Raw genomic sequence first — 18,103 nt, forward strand, 5'->3', positions numbered from 1 at the left:
CATTTCAAGACAGCAGCAGAGCGTTAACTATGTGCATGGCCCTCAGCAGAGCCCGATGCGATTGGACAGGTTGCACACTCCTGTAGCCAGCCACGCTGTGTGTGCGCCTTTTGAGCATATACATGTACACATCTTTGTAGTGAACAGTTGAGCTCATTCAGTGGCATTGCATTTAGTGTGCTGTTTACCTGCTTTCAGCAGTCAGTGTATGTGTAAAAGTGTTTTCCTTCCTTCTTCCCAAAAGTGAATCATGCAGACTTCTTTCCTGTAGATTTGGATTGCCTGTAGTCATGAACGAGCATTTCAGACAGGGAAATAGCTTGTTTGAGGTGGGAGGAAAATCAAGGACATATTGTTAACAACTTTCACCTACTTTTACTGCACACCTGTAATGCCTAGTGTGGCGGTTTAGAGAACATGGAGTGTTTCTGGGCTTTCTTATAAGGCAGAGGCTCCATACAAGGTTGCTGATGATTGTTCTAAATTCCCATTGTTTTCTTGGCTTTTCTCCCTTGGTTTATGTGTCGTCTGGAAACTGATTTGTAGTTGGTGAGGTAACATACGTGGAGCTCTTAATGGACGCTGAAGGAAAGTCAAGGGTAAGTGTCTGAGAGAATTTCTTCTGTGGATTTACTACATGAAAAATGTAACTGTATGGTGGCGTGGAATCGAATGAAATCAGGAAGGCAGTGAGTGCTCATGTTACAGTAGCTATGTTTGGTTTGCCAAACATCCGAGTGGGGTGGGAGGGGATTTGCCAACTGGAGTCCCGCTTTTCCAAATGGCTGGCCAATGAGCTTCTTGGTATTCTTTTTGGATGCCCAATTTGGATAACTGGGGACCAAGAGCAGCATTGTCTCTTTGTTAACAGAGGAATTGGCTGTGTGTGAATTATGCATGGAATTTTAGCGGTGGTATATTAATGTAAAACGTGTGTTCTTGTCTAGAAAATGTTACTTTTGGTTGTTTGCTGAATTTGAAAGTTGTGTGAACCAAAGATTCTGAAAAGTTGCCTTTGTGCCAGTAAATTGTAAAACAAATAATAAAATGTGAACGTTTAAAATTGGCCTCGTTTAAAGAGAAAATTAACTATTTTCTGTCGTGCAATAGAATGGCTTAGAATAATCAAAAGGATGAGCTTAATTTATGGAAGGGATGGATTTAAGGAGGAGTATGACAAGGAATTGATTGAGTGCCGAGGGAAGCAGATCTAAAGTTTGTGTGATTTCTTGGAGAACCTGAATTAGGTCTGCTCATTATAACTTCAGCAGCACTAGTGCAAAAGCTGGTAATGTGAAGAGAGGAGACGCTAGGAGCGGAGCTCTTAATAAGGAAGGCCAGGCAAGACACTCTGTCAGCTTCCCCTTAGAAGGGTTAATTTAAAAACTGTTACAAAAATCATACTTTTAATTTATAACTGTCACTGAAATTTACTTTTTTTTCTTTTTTCCCCCTCTTGCTCTTCTGACTGGTCTGTGGCTTCTTCCAAAGGGATGTGCGTAAGTATTGTCTCATTACTTATTGGCAATTGAACCTTCTTAGCTGTAGGACTGGTTTCACTCATTTCCTTTTGACTCTTCATAGTGTTGTTGAATTCAAGATGGAAGAGAGCATGAAAAAAGCTGCTGAAGTTCTAAACAAGCATAGTCTGAGTGGAAGACCACTGAAAGTCAAAGAAGTAAGCTCATGAAACACTGTGGATACCATCTGTAGTTGTCGAGTTGTCCCTGTTTGGAGATAGGAAAAGACAGACATAGTCCTTGGTGACATTTTACAGAGCAGAACATCCTGTTGTTTTGTAAAGAGGAGGGTCAGTCGCAGGCTTCAGCAATCTTTCCCATAAGAACTTTGGGATAGTGGCTGAACATGTCTTGAGCCACTGCCTGCTGCCTTCCTGACACCTGTGGTTTGTCTTAGGCCAGCCTGCCTTGGTTTGGCCACTCAAACTGAGCCCATGGTTTTCTACTGTGTGTGTGTTTGTTTTTAAGGTATTCTACATCTGCAGTTTTACTCAGTCTGAATCCTCATCTTTTTTTGTTAAATGTGTTTGAGTCCTTTTTCGTAGCTAATCCAAATCAGGTGTCTTCTGTCCCTGAATGAAAATGGGAGGTTTTTGGTTAATTCAGTCCTTCCTTGACTTATTTTTACCTCCTACTCTTGAAGGAAGGTCAGTAAGTACACAGAGGCCAGAGAGGAAGCATGGTAGGACTTGAGTGCTCTCATGTGAAGGTGGCACACAAAACAGCAGAGTTCAAGAATAAACACCAGCGATTCATGAACCTTTGCACACATTACTCATGAGTTGAATACCTGAATTCTTGAAGGATGAAGTAAATAACCTTGGTGATTTAGAGCTGTGTTTTCAAACTTTTGGGAAATCACCAAAGGGGTTTACACAAATTATAAAACCTCATTGAATTAGTGAGAATTCAATTATACCAAGCCCTTGAAGATCTTATTTCAACCTGGAAGTTCTGGCTAATCATTTCATCCACCCCTTTACCTTTTGTTTTTTTCTTAGTTCAAATTGAGAGCTAAATTTTATACCCTTCCTTTCTTCCTCATTCTTTTGGCTGGAATTGTTCCTGGCCTGGCAATTTGGTTTTAGTTCATTTGAATTTCTTGTTACAGATTTTGAGAAATGGTTTCTAAACATCCTCTCAGTATCTGAAATTTTAGGAACATCACTTAACTGTTGGAGCTGGTTTTAATTGTCACTGGGTCAGTTAAATATAACCCTTTTGTGCTTATTTTAGGATCCTGATGGTGAACATGCCAGGAGAGCAATGCAAAAGGTGATGGCTACGACTGGTGGGATGGGTATGGGACCAGGTGGCCCAGGAATGATTAATATCCCACCCAGTATCCTAAATAATCCTAACATCCCAAATGAGATTATCCATGCATTACAGGCTGGAAGACTTGGAAGCACAGTATTTGTAGCAAATGTAAGTAAATGGACACATTGTTTCGTAAAGTTTGAGTTACTGCTTTAGATGGTCTTGTCAATGAGTTAAAACAGTAGCTCTGACATTTGAGCTGGGGGTGGGGAGGTGGGGGAGCTAAAGGAGGGTTATGGGCTTTGTCCCCTAATGACCACAGTAGTCATAAGTCACACAGGCTTGACCCATGGTCCTGTTGGGGCATGTTTACTGAGTTCTGCTTGTGTTTGTAAGAGTACGTGCCGGGTAACGTATATGAACAGAGGTTGTATATTGATGTTCCCTTCTTGTTACGTCTGGGTGTATGGTAATAAACCTTTGTCATTTGCAAAGGGAAAAAGTGGATTGGGGAGGATGATGGTAAACCTTAAATGGGGAGCAAAGTTTTTTAGTATTCACAAAATAAGCATTACCTTGAAAGGAATGAGGTGACTTAAATCGTTTCTTTAGAGAAAAGACTTTACTATTCAGTAAATAGTAGTTAAAATAGGCTTATGACATTATTTTTGTAACATTTTCTAATGCTTGTTTTCTACCCAAAGCATGTCACATTCATGTAGTAAAAATGTTTACAGTGAGATTTGCCTCTCTCTTCTCTTGATTAGCTGGATTATAAAGTTGGCTGGAAGAAACTGAAGGAAGTTTTTAGTATGGCTGGTGTGGTGGTCCGAGCAGACATTCTTGAGGATAAAGACGGAAAAAGTCGTGGAATAGGCACTGTTACTTTTGAACAGTCCATTGAAGCCGTGCAAGCTATATGTATCCTTTTTTTGGAATTCAACTTAGTGAATTTAGTTTGGCTTAAATGTTGTATTAGTAATGCAGGTTTGTGTGGGGAAGTGGTAATTTTGTGTATTAGCATTTCCTGTGTTACTAGAGGATCCTCAGGTGGCGCTAGTGGTAAAGAATCACCTGCCAGTACAGGAGATGCAAGAGATATGGGTATGATTCTTGGGTCAGGAAGACCCCCTGGAGGAGGCGATAGCAACCCACTCCAGTATTGTTGCCTGGAAAATCCCATGGACAGGGGAGCCTGACGGGCTACAGTCCTTGGCGTCTCAAAGAGTCAGACACAAGTGAACGTGTATGTACACATGACTAGAGAAAATACGTTCAGTTCAGTCAGTTCAGTTGCTCAGTCGTGTCCGACTCTTTGCGACCCCATGAATCGCAGCACGCCAGGCCTCCCTGTCCATCACCAACTCCCAGAGTTCACTCAAACTCATGTCCATCAAGTCAGTGATGCCATCCAGCCATCTCATCCTCTGTCGTCCCCTTCTCCCCCTGCCCCCAATCCCTCCCAGCATCAAAGTCTTTTTCCAGTGAGTCAACTCTTCGCATGAGGTGGCCAAAGTACTGGAGTTTCAGCTTTAGCATCATTTCTTCCAAAGAAATCCCAGGGCTCATCTCCTTCAGAATGGACTGGTTGGATCTCCTTGCAGTCCAAGGAACTCTCAAGAGTCTTCTCCACCACCACAGTTCAAAAGCATCAATTCTTCAGCACTCAGCCTTCTTCACAGTCCAGCTTTCACATCCATACGTGACCACAGGAAAAACCATAGCCTTGACTAGACGGACCTTTGTTGGCAAAGTAATGTCTCTGCTTTTGAATATGCTATCCAGGTTGGACATAAATTTCCTTCCAAGGAGTAACTGTCTTTTAATTTCATGGCTGCAGTCACCATCTGCGGTGATTTTGGAGCCCCCAAAAATAGTCTGACACTGTTTCCACTGTTTCCCCATCTATTTCCCATGAAGTGATGGGACCGGATGCCATGATCTTCATTTTCTGAATGTTGAGCTTTAAGCCAACTTTTTCACTCTCCACTTTCACTTTCATCAAGAGGCTTTTTAGTTCCTCTTCACTTTCTGCCATAAGGGTGGTGTCATCTGCATATCTGAGGTTAGTGATATTTCTCCCGGCAATCTTGATTCCAGCTTGTGCTTCTTCCAGTCCAGCGTTTCTCATGATGTACTCTGCATGTAAGTTAAATAAGCAGGGTGACGATATACAGCCTTGACGTACTCCTTTTCCTATTTGGAACCAGTCTGTTGTTCCATGTCCAGTTCTAACTGTTGCTTCCTGACCTGCATACAGATTTCTCAAGAGGCAGGACAGGTGGTCTGGTATTCCCATCTCTTTGAGAATTTCCCACAGTTCATTGTGATCCACACAGTCAAAGGCTTTGGCATAGTCAATAAAGCAGAAATAGATCTTTTTCTGGAACTCTTTTGCTTTTTCCATGATCCAGCAGATGTTGGCAATTTGATCTCTGGTTCCTCTGCCTTTTCTAAAACCAGCTTGAACATCAGGAAGTTCACAGTTCACATATTGCTGAAGCCTGGCTTGGAGAATTTTGAGCATTACTTTACTAGCATGTGAGATGAGTGCAATTGTGCAGTAGTTTGAGCATTCTTGGGCATTGCCTTTCTTTGGGATTGAGAATATGTTACTGTGGATATTATTACGGGAGTCCAATACTGTGTAGATAGAAGCGATGGTTCGAAAATGGGCACATGTCAATGGGTGGTCTTCTCCAGGGTTTTCTTTTTAGAGGGTCTGATTTGAAGGGAGAGGTAAATCCTTACAGGGCCTGTCTTCTCCAGTGGATTGACATTCTGGAAGAAGCACCTCTCTGACTCTAGGCTGCTCACTCTAGAGTGACCACAGAGAGGATACCACACAGGAACACTGATCTTAAACTCTGGTAAGATTGTCACTGAGTATATTAGCCAGAAAACACAGTACTTCAAAACATGCTAGAAGACCGGGCTTATTGGACGCAGTAGGAAAACTGATGTCAGTGCTGTTCTTTTTTTTGCGGGGAGGTGGCGGGCGAAGGGGGCGTTCATGTAGCACATGGAATCTTAGTTCGCTAAGCAGGGATCAAATCTGCTTTCTTTGCATTGGAAGCATGACGTTGAACCATTGGACCATGGAGGGAGTCCCTAATGTGAGTGCTTTTTAAGAGGAGAATGGTTTAGTGAGAAGTATAAGATTTTTTTTTTTTAAGGTTTTTTGAATGAAGATCCACACCTAAGGAGTAAGCAGAGGTTTCGTTTTATCCCCCTTGAGCCTTGTTTATTGTTGCTTTTATGTTTACTGTAGGAACAAATACTTGAAAGTATAAGCAGGAATCAAAATTACTCATAAATTCACTACTTAGAGGGACTGGTGGCAGCAGTTGGAGTATTTTTCTCTTGGGTATTTCTCTCGTGCTATGCGTGTTTTTAGAATTGCAAGAAATAGCCTTAATTGTAATATCAGCTATGTTTAATGGCCAGCTGCTGTTTGACAGACCAATGCACGTGAAAATGGTAAGTTAATAGGATCTTTTATTTATTTATTGGCTGTGCTGGATCTTTGTTGCCGCACACTGACTTTCTCTAGTTGCTGGGAGTGAGGGCTACTCTGTAGTTGTGGGCCACAGGCCTTTTCATTGCAGTGACTTCTCTTGTGTAGCACAGGCTCTAGGGCACATGGGCTTCAGTAGTTGTGGTTCATGGGCTGAGTTGCTCCATGGCATGTGGAATCTTCCTGGACCAGGGGTTGAATCTGTGTCCCCTGCATTGGAAGGTGGATTCTTAACTATTGGACCACCAGGGAATTCCAAGGATCTCTTTAATATACTCAAATAAGGTTAGCAAAAACATGGGATTATTTAAGAGTGTACATGCACATAGCCATTCTGCTCTATTTATGGATCAGTCTGAGTCAGAGTCTGCAGTATGTTGAGCAAATTTATGACAGAAATAACCAATAACTTTTGCTCATGCAGCTCTTCAGATATTTTTTCCTTTGCATGATCAGGAGTCACTTGAGTATCCTGTATCCTGCTTGAGCAAATGGTTGGTTTCAGAGAATGGTTATATACATAGGTTTCAATTTTCAGAGTATTAAAAGTATGTTTGGTTAGCATCCTATCTGTTGTAAACATAATGAAGTCTGATTCAGAAAGCCTTTAAAGTTCTTTTGGAGCATTTTAGTATAAACATTAGCCCAGCTGTGGCTGTGCCAAAGATGCCAAAGATAACAGTATTAATGATTAATACAGGCATGACTGGAACGTGCTGAGGGTCATCTAGTTAGGACTGAAGGTCAGGAAGAAAACAGAAGAAACTATTAAGGATTTGTTTTGTTCCTTTAAGCGTTCAGTTTAGCTTTTTGAATAGATAATTGCTTCACATTATCACATTATAACATCAAGTTATCACCTGATAACTCAGTTGGTAAAGGATCCACCTGCAATACAGGAGACCCCGGTTCAATTCCTGGGTTGGGAAGATCTGCTGGAGAGGGGATAGGCTACCCACTCCAGTGTTTTTGGGCTTCCCTTGTGGCTCAGCTGGTAAAGAATCCACCTGCAATGCGGGAGACCTGGGTTCCATCCCTGGCTTGGGAAGACCCCCTAGAGAAGGGAAAGGCTGCCCACTTGTATTCTGGCCTAGAGAATTCCATGGACAGTCCATGGGGTCACCAAGAGTTGGACACAACTGAGCGACTTTCACTTTCATGTGATTCAAAAGTCAGAACACATGAAAAGTTGAGTGTGAGAGTCTTTCTCTTACTTTGTGTCCAGGTCCCATTCTTCCTCCACAGTGACGTGAACGTTTATTTTTTATCTTTCCCCCTTTACATGAAAGATCGCAACTCTCCCGTATTCTTTTTTTTCCCCCATATTCTTTTATTTATACTTGGCATGTTCTTCCGTGGCATGGGTGTATCATCATGTCTCTGATCTGTCCTCTGTTGATAGGAATTGTTTCCAGCTTTTGCTGATGCTGGCAGTGCTGCAGGGAATACTGAGATTTATTCACTTTCTCTTTCAGGATGAGAGGGCCTTACCAAAGGGAGATTTTTTCCCTCCTGAGCGTCCACAACAACTTCCCCGTAAGTGTCTCAATTATTATGGCTACGATTTTGAATTTAACATATTCTAACCAGAAAATTACAATTACATTTGAACTTGGGCTGTCAGTCTGCAGTTATCTAGACTGTTCTTGAGCAAAACATTCAAAAAGATTGTTTTCCTTATAAATTTTTTTGGGGTGAAAAATAAGCAGAGAGACAATATAGGAAGGGTTGTTAGGATTACATTGCGGTGAGGCAGGCTGCCCAGGACACAGAAGGTGTAGCTGGGAAGAAACAAACTGCAAAAAAAAATGAAAGCCAGCTTGCACTTGGGTTCAGAAGAGATTGGTTATTACAATATGGCCTAGCAGTCCCACTCTTAGGTGTACACTACAAGAGAGCTGAAACCTTATACCCACACAGAAACCTGTACACAGATATTCACGACTGCATGGTTTCAGCTGATGAATGGGTAAATAAAACATGGTAAATCTATACAGTGGACTATTAGTCAGCTGTAAAAAAGAAACAAAGTACTGGTAACATGCTACAGTATGGATGAATTTGATTCTGTCTATTGGAAATGTCTAGAATAAGCGAGTTCATAAGACAGGTGGATTGTGATTGCCAGGGCCTGGAGAAAGGGTGAAGTTTATGGTGTGTGAAGTATAACAGTCAGAATTTTTATATAGGGTTATTTGTGACATCCAGGTGAAAGTCCATCCTGGGGCAGGGAAGGCATAGGTGGGAAGAGCGGGTAATAGTGAAGTCATCCTGGGTGAGCCCACAGAAGGGCAGGGAGTCTGAGCACAGGGAGCAGTGGAGGGGAGGTTTGTGGTGGCCTGAGGGGCTGTGTGTCAGCAGTGCAGGCAGGGCTGGCCTGTGGGAGGCAGACTGAGGCTTGGGATAGGGCCAGACCAGCTGGTGTCTGTGAGAGAGGACTTTTCCTCACGTGAGGCTGTGGGGTTGAGGTGTTTGGAAGGCCGGCCAGGGCCACCTCCTGTCTGGAGCAGTGGCTCATGCCTAATGCTTAGCCATCAGAGGTTGAATTGAATGGGAGCCTAGACTAGCATACTAATTCTTGTTTGCAGTTTAGGATTATAGAAGCATAGTAGAGACAGATTTTTGAGGGGAAGTCCATGGTTTCACGAATATAAGATGGGTAATCTGTTGAAAGTTAGCATTATTTAGAGATGGACCCCATTTCCTTGTCATAATCTGTGTGGTCTCTTACGGTAATTACCAGGAACAGGGTGCTGGCTCTTGCTGATTTTGTGCCTAGAGGAGGAGGTGAGGGCTGCTTGGCAGCCAGACTGGCACCCTGGGCTCCAGGGAGCCCATTATTTGTGGCTTTTGGTTTCCCCAGAAAATCTCAGGTTGACTTCAGTGCTTTGGGGAGTAAGTAACCTTGGTGAGCTCTTGCTGCTGTTTATGTGCGGTTTCAGAACACGGTTTTTATCAGATTAAAAATTGGAGAACTGTTGTTTTTTTGTTTTGTCAATGTTTTTTTTTTTTAAGTGAACTTTGTTCCTATTTTTAAAAATCTCACCTGGTCTTAGCCTCCAAGCCATAATCACCCAGAGCATTGCAAGTATCATACACTCTGAGGCCTCGTTGGCTGTTTTGGGATCGGCCTGTATTCTGTGGGTAGGGTGCAGTCCTTGGCTCAGGAAGCTTTCTGGGTACTAGATGGGTTCCTTGGATACACTAGCTTCATTACTCAAACCACCTGCAGCAGAGTCAGAGAATAGCCTAAGCCCAATGTGTTAATTGGCTGGTTTATCACATTGTTTTTTTCCGGAGAAAAGTCCTTTGGGTCACCAGGTTGAGAGATGAGGGTTGGGTGTATTTGTGCTGCTTTCTTTGTGAGGTCTCCAGTTGCCTTTTCTGATTAAACATTTCTCATTTCACTATTCAGGGAAACAAGTAGGTGCTCACAACTTGTCACTGTGTGGGTTGTTGTTCACAGATCTTCTCTGTAGTTCTCATGTGAACTGATTTTTAGTTGCGCTCGTTTTATATAGATCACACATTCTAGTCCCTGTTGTTTTAGGAGAGCTTATGCCTTTAAAGGGAGAGCTCCCAAATGCATCAGTGTTGAATCATGGATTAGGCCCTGGATTTGGTGGTGCAGATGGGCGGTGGGGCGAGTGTAACAGCTACTACACAGTAAACAAAGGGTCTTTTTAACTTTTAGGGTCAGGGCTTCCTAAGGAAGTAGAATCAATACTCTGACTTTCTCATTTCCTTTCAGATGGACTTGGTGGTATTGGCATGGGGTTAGGACCAGGAGGGCAGCCTATTGATGCCAACCATTTGAATAAAGGCATTGGAATGGGCAACCTGGGACCTGCAGGTGAGAAGTACAGTGTGCCTCTTGACTGGGGATTTCTGGGGAAGTTAAAGTTATCTTAATAATTTTTGGGATAATTGGACATTGAGTAGTTCAAGTGGAATGAGGCTCATATTGGGACAAATTAATTCCTTCCTTATTTATCTTTGATGCATTTTAATTGGGCTTCCCTGGTGACTGAGACGGTAAAGAATCTGCCTGCAGTGCAGGAGGCATGGGTTCAATCCCTGGGTCGGGAAGATTCCTGGAGAAGGAAATGGCAGCCCACTCCAGTATTCTTGCCTAAAGAATTCCATGGACAGAGGAGCCTAGAGGGTCACAAGAAGTCAGACACGACTGAGCGACTAACTAACGTTTTGATTAAGGCAGTATTTTGCATTTTTACCAAGTGAATACTTTCGTGCTTTGCATTTTATCCTCACAAGTCCTTCTGAGCTGAGATACTCAGTTAAGCCTTTGGATAAGAGGAGGCAAGCCAGAGAGATGGTCTTGCTCAAGGTCACACTATCAGTTAGTGACAGAAATTCCTGATCTTGGGACCACCTCACTGCCACCATCTATCACCCAGATGCCTGTGGGCTGTCCCCTGGTGTTTACAGGGCTTCTTGAGGCAGGGGCATTGTCGGATGCAGAAAGACATGGAGGGCCTCGTCGCATGACTGCATAGCTCTCCTAGGCCTGTTTAAGAAGAAAAGCAATAGCTAACGATTAAAGCTTTGACATGTAGAATGAACTTTAAACTTCACTTTTTGGTGTTTTTGTGCAATGAGGCATTCATATCATTTAAACATACTGCGTTTTTATGGCCTCAGACTTATGTCTTGCTTGCAGTTCTTTGAATTGCAAGATGGATACTCTCAACCCTGCTACCGTCAGTTCTGCTTTTCCTTTGTCTCCCTCCCAGATTAAGCTCTGGGGCTGAAGAAAGTATTTCAGGTGGCTTTACTGATCTGAACACCACATCCCCTGACCTGACACCTCAGAGGAGAGTCTGGGGTTGAGGAGAGGGAAGCCTCAGTGTTTTTAGGAACTGCTCTTAGAGAATTTTACCTTTAAAGGAGATTTTAAAATGTACTTCTGTTCCCTGAAGTAAGCTTCTAAAAAGTGAATGTGCCCTACTCTCTTCCTAAAACTTAACATTTCATGTCTAACTTGGTCATTTAGTGAAACTGTATGAACACTATCAAATTTTGAGTCACAGGATGATTATTTAGTTAAAGGCATAAGTTGCTTTCTTGGGATGTACTAGTTTGTCAGTTGAAATGGAAGAGCCCCTACCCCATTTTTTTTTCCCCCTTGACAATTAAACTATATTTGGAGTCAGGGATATTTTTTGCTGTTTGGAATTTCTTGTGCTTTTTAAGTTCAAACATTACGGCTTTGACATAATTTTAGTTTGCATTGACTTTTTCTTTTTAAGGAATGGGAATGGAAGGCATAGGATTTGGAATAAATAAAATGGGAGGTAAGACAACTCAAATGAAGTATGAATGTAACTACTTTTAGGTATGGTTTCCCCTCTTTTCTTCCCTTTTGCTTTTCTCTTAAGCCCTGCATGAAATTTTCACTTGGGTTTCCAAACAGTTTAAGTCTAGAGATTACTTTTACCCATTGATCCTTCTATTGGGCGACTTGGCTTTTGGTTCTGGCTTTCTCACTGACTAGCTCTGTGACCTTGGGCAAGTCACTCCATCTCTCTGGGTCTCTCTTTGCTTGTCTGTTCATTGACTGGATTGGATCAGATCAGCCTTTTGAAGATAGTGATTTTTAAGTAAGGGCTCTAGCCTTTTTTCTCCAAAAGCCCTTAAGACTTGGTAAGTTTTTGGCAGCACATGCCCTAGGTGAAACTTGTGAAAACATTTTCTATTCCTGTTCACTTTGAGTCTTGTTAGGCTGCTGCTAAAATGTAAATATGTCTCTTTCAGGCATGGAAGGACCCTTTGGTGGTGGTATGGAAAACATGGGTCGATTTGGATCTGGGATGAACATGGGCAGAATAAACGGTAAGCTCTGTGTGCCTACCTACCCTTTCCTGTCTGTTGGCTCTAGGTGACCTTTAGGCAGCAGACTGATTTTTAATAAGTGATTTCACCCTCCCACTTTTGTGCTGAATCTGATAACTTTGAATTGCCTTAAATAGTTTGTATTCCAGAAGCTAGATTTAATGGTAGGCAAGTGTTCATTCTCTTAGTTACTAAACTCTTGAGGTTTTCTGTTTCAGATCTTCCCGGTAATTGTCCAATAAAACTTTAAAAACTTTAAAGCATTCCTGTGGCCTCCAGCACTTGTCTCCCCTAGAGTGCTGGACTGGGTGAGGCTTGATCATCTGCTCTGATGTCTGCAAATTGGGAGTGGATGCAGCATTTGTTTAATTTTGTATTTATATCATGTGAAATTTGGTGTACTACTGTTTAAATCTTACAGGCCTCCCATCTTAATAACTGAGACATAGTTATGTCAAGTATAATGATAAAACTGTTATTTCATTTAGTTCTTGTAAGAACCATATGATGTGTAGGTACTGTTATCCCCATTTCATTGGAAATTGAGGCCCAGAGTGACTTGCCTAAGGTCACATGGCTAGTAATGATGGAATGTGGACCCAGGCTGTCTGACTCCAGAGCTTGGCTCTTAATCTGAGATCCTGCCTTTTAGAATTGTCTCCAACATAGACACCACTCCCTCCCACCCTATCCTTCCCCCAAATAGGGCTATAGAGGGCCATGAAGATCTTGCTGCTTTTGAGAGTCTTTCTGAAATCCTCTGTGACCCACAGCTGTGGGAATGCTGCTGTTTTACTAACTTTTGTGGAATGAGAAGTTATTAAGAATTTGGGGCTGGAGGGTTTTTTTGTTTGTTTGTTTGTTTTTAAACTTTTAAAATTGAAGTATAGTTGATTTACAATGTTTTGTTAATTTCTGCTATACAGCAAAGTAACTCAGTTATTATACACGTAAGGATTTCGGTTTAAATGTTTCTTTGCTGGTCTGTGTAACATACCATGTGAAGACTGTATAGAGCAAGTAAGAACCTTACTAGGATAGATAGTAACTATCAAACTGGAAAGACAGATTCCTGTTGAATAAGCTGCCCTTCTTCTTCATGGAGTACCTTGTTCTAGATGATGATAAAAAGATTTAGGAAGAATAATAAGAAATGAAGGAACAGAGGTTTGTGTTTCCAGTGTACTTTCAGGCTTGTCTTTAGCTCATGTGTGCATGGGATTTTTAATAAAAAGTAAGAATTGGAGAAGTCTGGCTTGATGAAGTATTTGCTCAGAGCAGATGAACCATTAAAAAGGAGATTTGGGTTGTTGCTCTGAGGAGTGGAGTGATATGATTTAGAAGTTGATGGAAATGAGGGTGGGCCTATGCTGAGCCATGGGGACTAAGTCTTGGGAAACCTGGCCAATGGAATTCAGCAGTTACGCTTGTGAGCCTGGTGATTTAAGGTTCCAAGTGCTGAGTGTCTTGAAGAGCCATAGTGGAGGATGTGTTGTTGCTCTTGTGTTCTTGGATGTTCCCAGATCCAGACTCGGAGTCGTCCTCCTCCATCCTCTGCAGCAGAGAGTTGGAGGTTTCCTGCATTGGAGCTGTTTTGAGATTTGAGTTGAATTGGCTTCAGAGCCCTTGGGCGCTGGGTCCAAGGAAGGTTTCAGTCACTGGAGAAGTTAATAAAGATGTGTCAGATTTAACTCTTAATGTTTAGTTGATGATCATGATGCCATCCCATTATGGTCACGGGTGCTGACATTAGACTGTTAGAGATCAGATTCTCAGGGCCAGTCAACCAGCCAGTGAGGGTCAAATCTTAGGATACATACAAACATTTTTTTATGGGAAGGTCATTACATATCAAGCAGTGATTGGTTTGATGCAGTATTTGACAGTGAAACTTCTTTCTCTGACTCTTGCTCTCCTTTTTGTGTTGGGGAGAGTACCTTGGAGTTTGTATAGTGCTCCCTGTGCTTGGGAAGATAAGTTCTGAGGCCTTTGCCAACACGTTAATGCCTGCATATGATTTCTTTGTTGGGGGATGTTGCGTTCTTCATGGGCTTATGATAAGGATTAAGGGTGCACGGCAGAGCTCCCATCCGTTACCACTCTGGGATTTCTGTTCTGCCTACCATACACAGGCTTGCTTGAGTTAGATGTATTTCTAGCAGATAGCAAGCCACCAACCTGTGACGCTCAGTGGGGTGGATTCAAATTGTGACTGAAGTCCACTGCTGTTATCTGCTGTATCTTATTAATTCATAATGCTGGCCTGCTTCCATGTTTATAAATATGTAATGCATTCATTTGCTTCATTGAAAGTATAGGGGCTCCAGCTGCATTTTTGATAATTGTGCAATAGAAAGCATCCATTATATAGCACCTGTACACCTCATGTTTCTCAGGAGCAAATTAATAAACCAGATTTTCCAAGGACCTTTCAATATGGAAAGGAGACAGTGTGATGCACACTCTGTCTTGCTTTAGAGGAATGTACAAGGGAAGAAGTAGTGAATGACAGGAATCCTGAAAGGGTTTCTCAAACAGGTGACAGCAGTGGCAGGGCTTTTCCCGCACAGGAGCTAAGACCTTTGTTTCTAGAAGACGTTGTGAAAAAGTAATAAGTATTCCTGCAGTCAGTGTAGAAGAATGAAGTTCCCAAACCCCATTATATAGATCAAACTGCTCCAGTTATTGGAAGAGCAGTTGTGTTGTCTGTCCACAGGTGTCTTTCTGTTCTTGTGCTGGTGACTGGACCGTGGACTTCTGTGTTGGATTTAGGTTCCAGCCTTTGCCTCCCTCTTTATGGAGCATATGACATCGGTCAGTTTCTCAGTCATTGAGCCTCACTTTGGGGCCAGTAGTGGTGGAGGGTGATGCAGGTGTGCAGGCTGGTTATGAGGAGTCCATGAAATCATAGCACATGTAAAGGCCCTGGGCTGGGCAAGCATGAGGGGGTGCCCTAGAGCGGGTAGCTGCTGCTGCTGCTGTGTGTAACCTGGGCAGGCTCTCCTGTAGTCTTCCCACGCCAGCTACTGCGGGAGTGGGTGCTCAGTGCACTCTCTGTGTGATTGTGATGTAAGCGGAAGTTACATCTCAGTGAAGGTAGGGTATTTTCAGGGATTCATTTGTGGTGACTTGCTTTTTTAAGGAATAGAGGATGAATACTGGTTTCCTGTAGAAAACTAAACGTGCTGACTTGCTGGTAGTTGTTGTGTATCTATAGTTTTGGGGTTTAATGTCTAAAACATAATGGCATTCCTGGAAAGGCCGAGGGTAATGTTTTTCTCCACAGAGATGGAGCGTGGCAGGGGTGGAGGATTTGAGAGAGACTTTGCCAGAAAGCAGATGGGAATGTCTCGAAGCTTTGGAGAGCCCCTTGGCAGAGGAATGGGTAAGAAGGCCCCATGGACCCCATGTGGGCAGGGTCAACCCTCCAGGGGTGCAGGCTCACCCTGATATTGGGAGGTTCTTAGGCAAGTCAGCTATTTTTCTGAAGGCTTTTAAAAAATTGTATGTTTTCTAGACCTGATACAAACTTTTGGTCCTTGAATTTTTTATTGATAGCAGCAGCAGCACTATTATTGTTTCAGTCTTTTCAAATGGCTGCTTTTTTCACATTGGTATAAGGTGTTTTCTTGCTGCAGAGTTAAGACTGCTGTATTTATGTGAGGTTGTGGCTCTCTAGTCATGGGGAAGATTGTCAAGGCTCAGCGGGGGTGTGAGTCTCCTTAGTCCAGTGGCCTGTAGGGTTCCAGTTGAATGAGGGTGTGCTTGCTCTTGCATGTGAAAGAGCTCTTGGTGAACCAGGGAAGTTTCCTAATGTTGGAAGACTTTGAGTACTGGGTCCATCTAAATGTAGTTTTGGTTAGTTTGCAGAGCAGTATATTCTTTACTTTTCCATAGTTGGTTTCCCCTGTTTTGAGCTTAGATGTTTCTAAGAATTTGTCAGCCTAATTCTTCTCTGTTAATTAGCGTGGAACAAGGAGATTGGCTATTCATGGGCTCTAGAGTTTGTTTCTCTCAGGAGATTTAGAACGTGGATAACTCCCCCCCGCCACACACATGCCCCCTTTCCCCATCTTCACTGGCACATCATCCTGAGCAGATAGGCGGCTGCTAGGTCCTAGCCTCAGAGTGCTCAGCCTCTGTCTCTGTGGGACACCTTGGGCTAGGTGTGAGAATTGTAAGCTTTTTATGTCTAGTTTGTGTGAGCTGAGCTGTATTCTTAGAATTTATGAAGGCCCTAGAAAATTTGTCATCAGTGAGACAGGGTTCAACATTCTGCAGCTTATCTCCAGGAACCCAGTCTTCTGTGTTTACGTCATGAAAATCAGGAATTATTAAGAACTGTTTCTTTCAGAGTAGCCGGTTGAACTTTGGTTCATTTACCCCCCTGACCGTGGTTAGGAAAGTTGAGTGACTTTTCTTGTATCGACATTGACTGGTAGTCAAGATTTTTTTCCTGGCTTGCTTGTTATGACTGTTGCTTTATTCTAGATTGAGCTTTAGAATTTGGGGGTAAGTGATTAGGTCAGTTACAAGTTTCTTGTTGCCATAACTGTCTTTGTTTTTGTGTCTTGGAATGGTGGGATATTAAAAAAATTAGTTATTGTCGTTTGACTGCAGATACTAATTTGTAGATGAGAACAAAATGGCACATGACTTTGCTCCCTCGGGCACTTTCTCCTCCTCTTGAGCCTTGATCCTTTGCTGCTCTGGGTACCTCTCAGCTCTGACGAGGCTGTCAGCTTTGCCCCAGGTCCTGTGGTGGCCCAGGAAGGAGGTGGCCTGCTGAGGTCCTCTTGTGTGGTGCCAGGAAACTTGTCCTCTCCCGACCTGAATACAGAACGGCCACTGCCGGCCTCGGTCTCTCCTGCTCCTCTGGGCCTTCTCTCTGATTGAGACCGCATCCTGTTTGTCCTGAGCCTTCCCACAGTGGCCATAGCAACAGTAAAGAGCTTTTGTTCTCTTGCTTCTTAGGATCAGACCCAAGTTAGCAAAACGGTCTTTGTAACAAAGCAAATTTTGAAGTCAGGTTTTCAGAGGAGTTGCCTGGGTGGTTTTTCAGATTCAGTTTCTGGCCTTGTATTCCTGTGTGGCTTATTTGACAGGTCATTTTGGTGTGCCATTCGGTGTCCCTTCCTGTCAAGGCAGTAGATCTCTACCTCTCTGTACGGACAGCTGTACTTCGTACTGCAGGGACGTAGATGGATCCTTGACCTTGAAGAGTGTGCTGTCACCTAGGAGTAATGCTAAGAGTGGCTCAGGGCAGCGCCACAGGTCAACTCGGAGAAGTGACCTAATTGAGGGAGCCGTGGAGATGCTGGCTCCTGGGCTCTTGGCAACCATGTGAGCACCACACAAAGGCTCTTGTTTTCTCTGTGTTAGGATTTATAAAAGCACCACTCTAGTTGACTGGTAGAAGTGGTGGGGGTGCAGGAAGATGATGCAGTAACTGCAGGGCACGCTGGAGGGCTGGGTTTCAGCATGGTAGAAGGGTCCATGCCCATAGAGAGGGCTGACAGAGTCAGTTGCAGAGGCTTGGAGGTGTTGGTCTACCTTGGATGGGAAGAACAGATTAAAATTGAGAGTCAGAGCAGAGAGGCCTGTGAATGCCCTTTGTGAAAATAATTTGGTCTTTCTCTTCAAATCAGCAGTGGGCCGACTGCGAAGTCTTTTGCAGGGAATGGTTTGATCCATGTGATATTATAGGAACTAAACCACAGGCCTGGGCATACAGAGCAGGCTCCCAGGCGTCATGCAAGAGTAAGCCCTGGTCTTGCTTGCAGGTGGGAGGTCTGCTTCTTGGTGTACCTTCCCGCCCCCTTCCTTTAGCAGGTAATTGTAACACTTAAAACAGCTGCAGGGCGAGGGTTCAGTCTCCTCGTCACAATATGAGATGTGTTGTATGGCTGTTGTCCATGTTGCTTAGTACTCTTCAAGACCAGTGAGAGGGTGG

At 43.2% G+C, this 18,103-nt stretch overlaps 1 protein-coding gene across 12 annotated transcripts in view; it reads left to right on the plus strand.

Annotated features, from left to right (window-relative positions):
* HNRNPM (heterogeneous nuclear ribonucleoprotein M) overlaps positions 1-18,103 on the plus strand; it is a 40,158-nt gene that overhangs the window by 15,844 nt on the left and 6,211 nt on the right. For 2 of the 12 annotated variants that reach the window (XM_059888139.1, XM_059888143.1), the window contains exons 3-12: positions 547-1,499; positions 1,585-1,678; positions 2,757-2,948; positions 3,548-3,701; positions 6,211-6,260; positions 7,773-7,833; positions 10,049-10,150; positions 11,568-11,612; positions 12,073-12,150; positions 15,437-15,535. In XM_059888139.1, coding sequence (XP_059744122.1) covers positions 1,601-1,678; positions 2,757-2,948; positions 3,548-3,701; positions 6,211-6,260; positions 7,773-7,833; positions 10,049-10,150; positions 11,568-11,612; positions 12,073-12,150; positions 15,437-15,535 — 859 coding nt within the window. In that variant the 5' untranslated portion in view covers positions 547-1,499; positions 1,585-1,600. The remainder of the gene's footprint in view (positions 1-546; positions 1,500-1,584; positions 1,679-2,756; positions 2,949-3,547; positions 3,702-6,210; positions 6,261-7,772; positions 7,834-10,048; positions 10,151-11,567; positions 11,613-12,072; positions 12,151-15,436; positions 15,536-18,103) is intronic. The other 10 variants (XM_059888142.1, XM_059888146.1, XM_059888141.1 and 7 more) reach the window with 9 other exon arrangements.

Source organism: Bos taurus, chromosome 7 (genome assembly GCF_002263795.3).
Source record: "Bos taurus isolate L1 Dominette 01449 registration number 42190680 breed Hereford chromosome 7, ARS-UCD2.0, whole genome shotgun sequence".
Lineage (NCBI taxonomy): Eukaryota > Metazoa > Chordata > Mammalia > Artiodactyla > Bovidae > Bos > Bos taurus.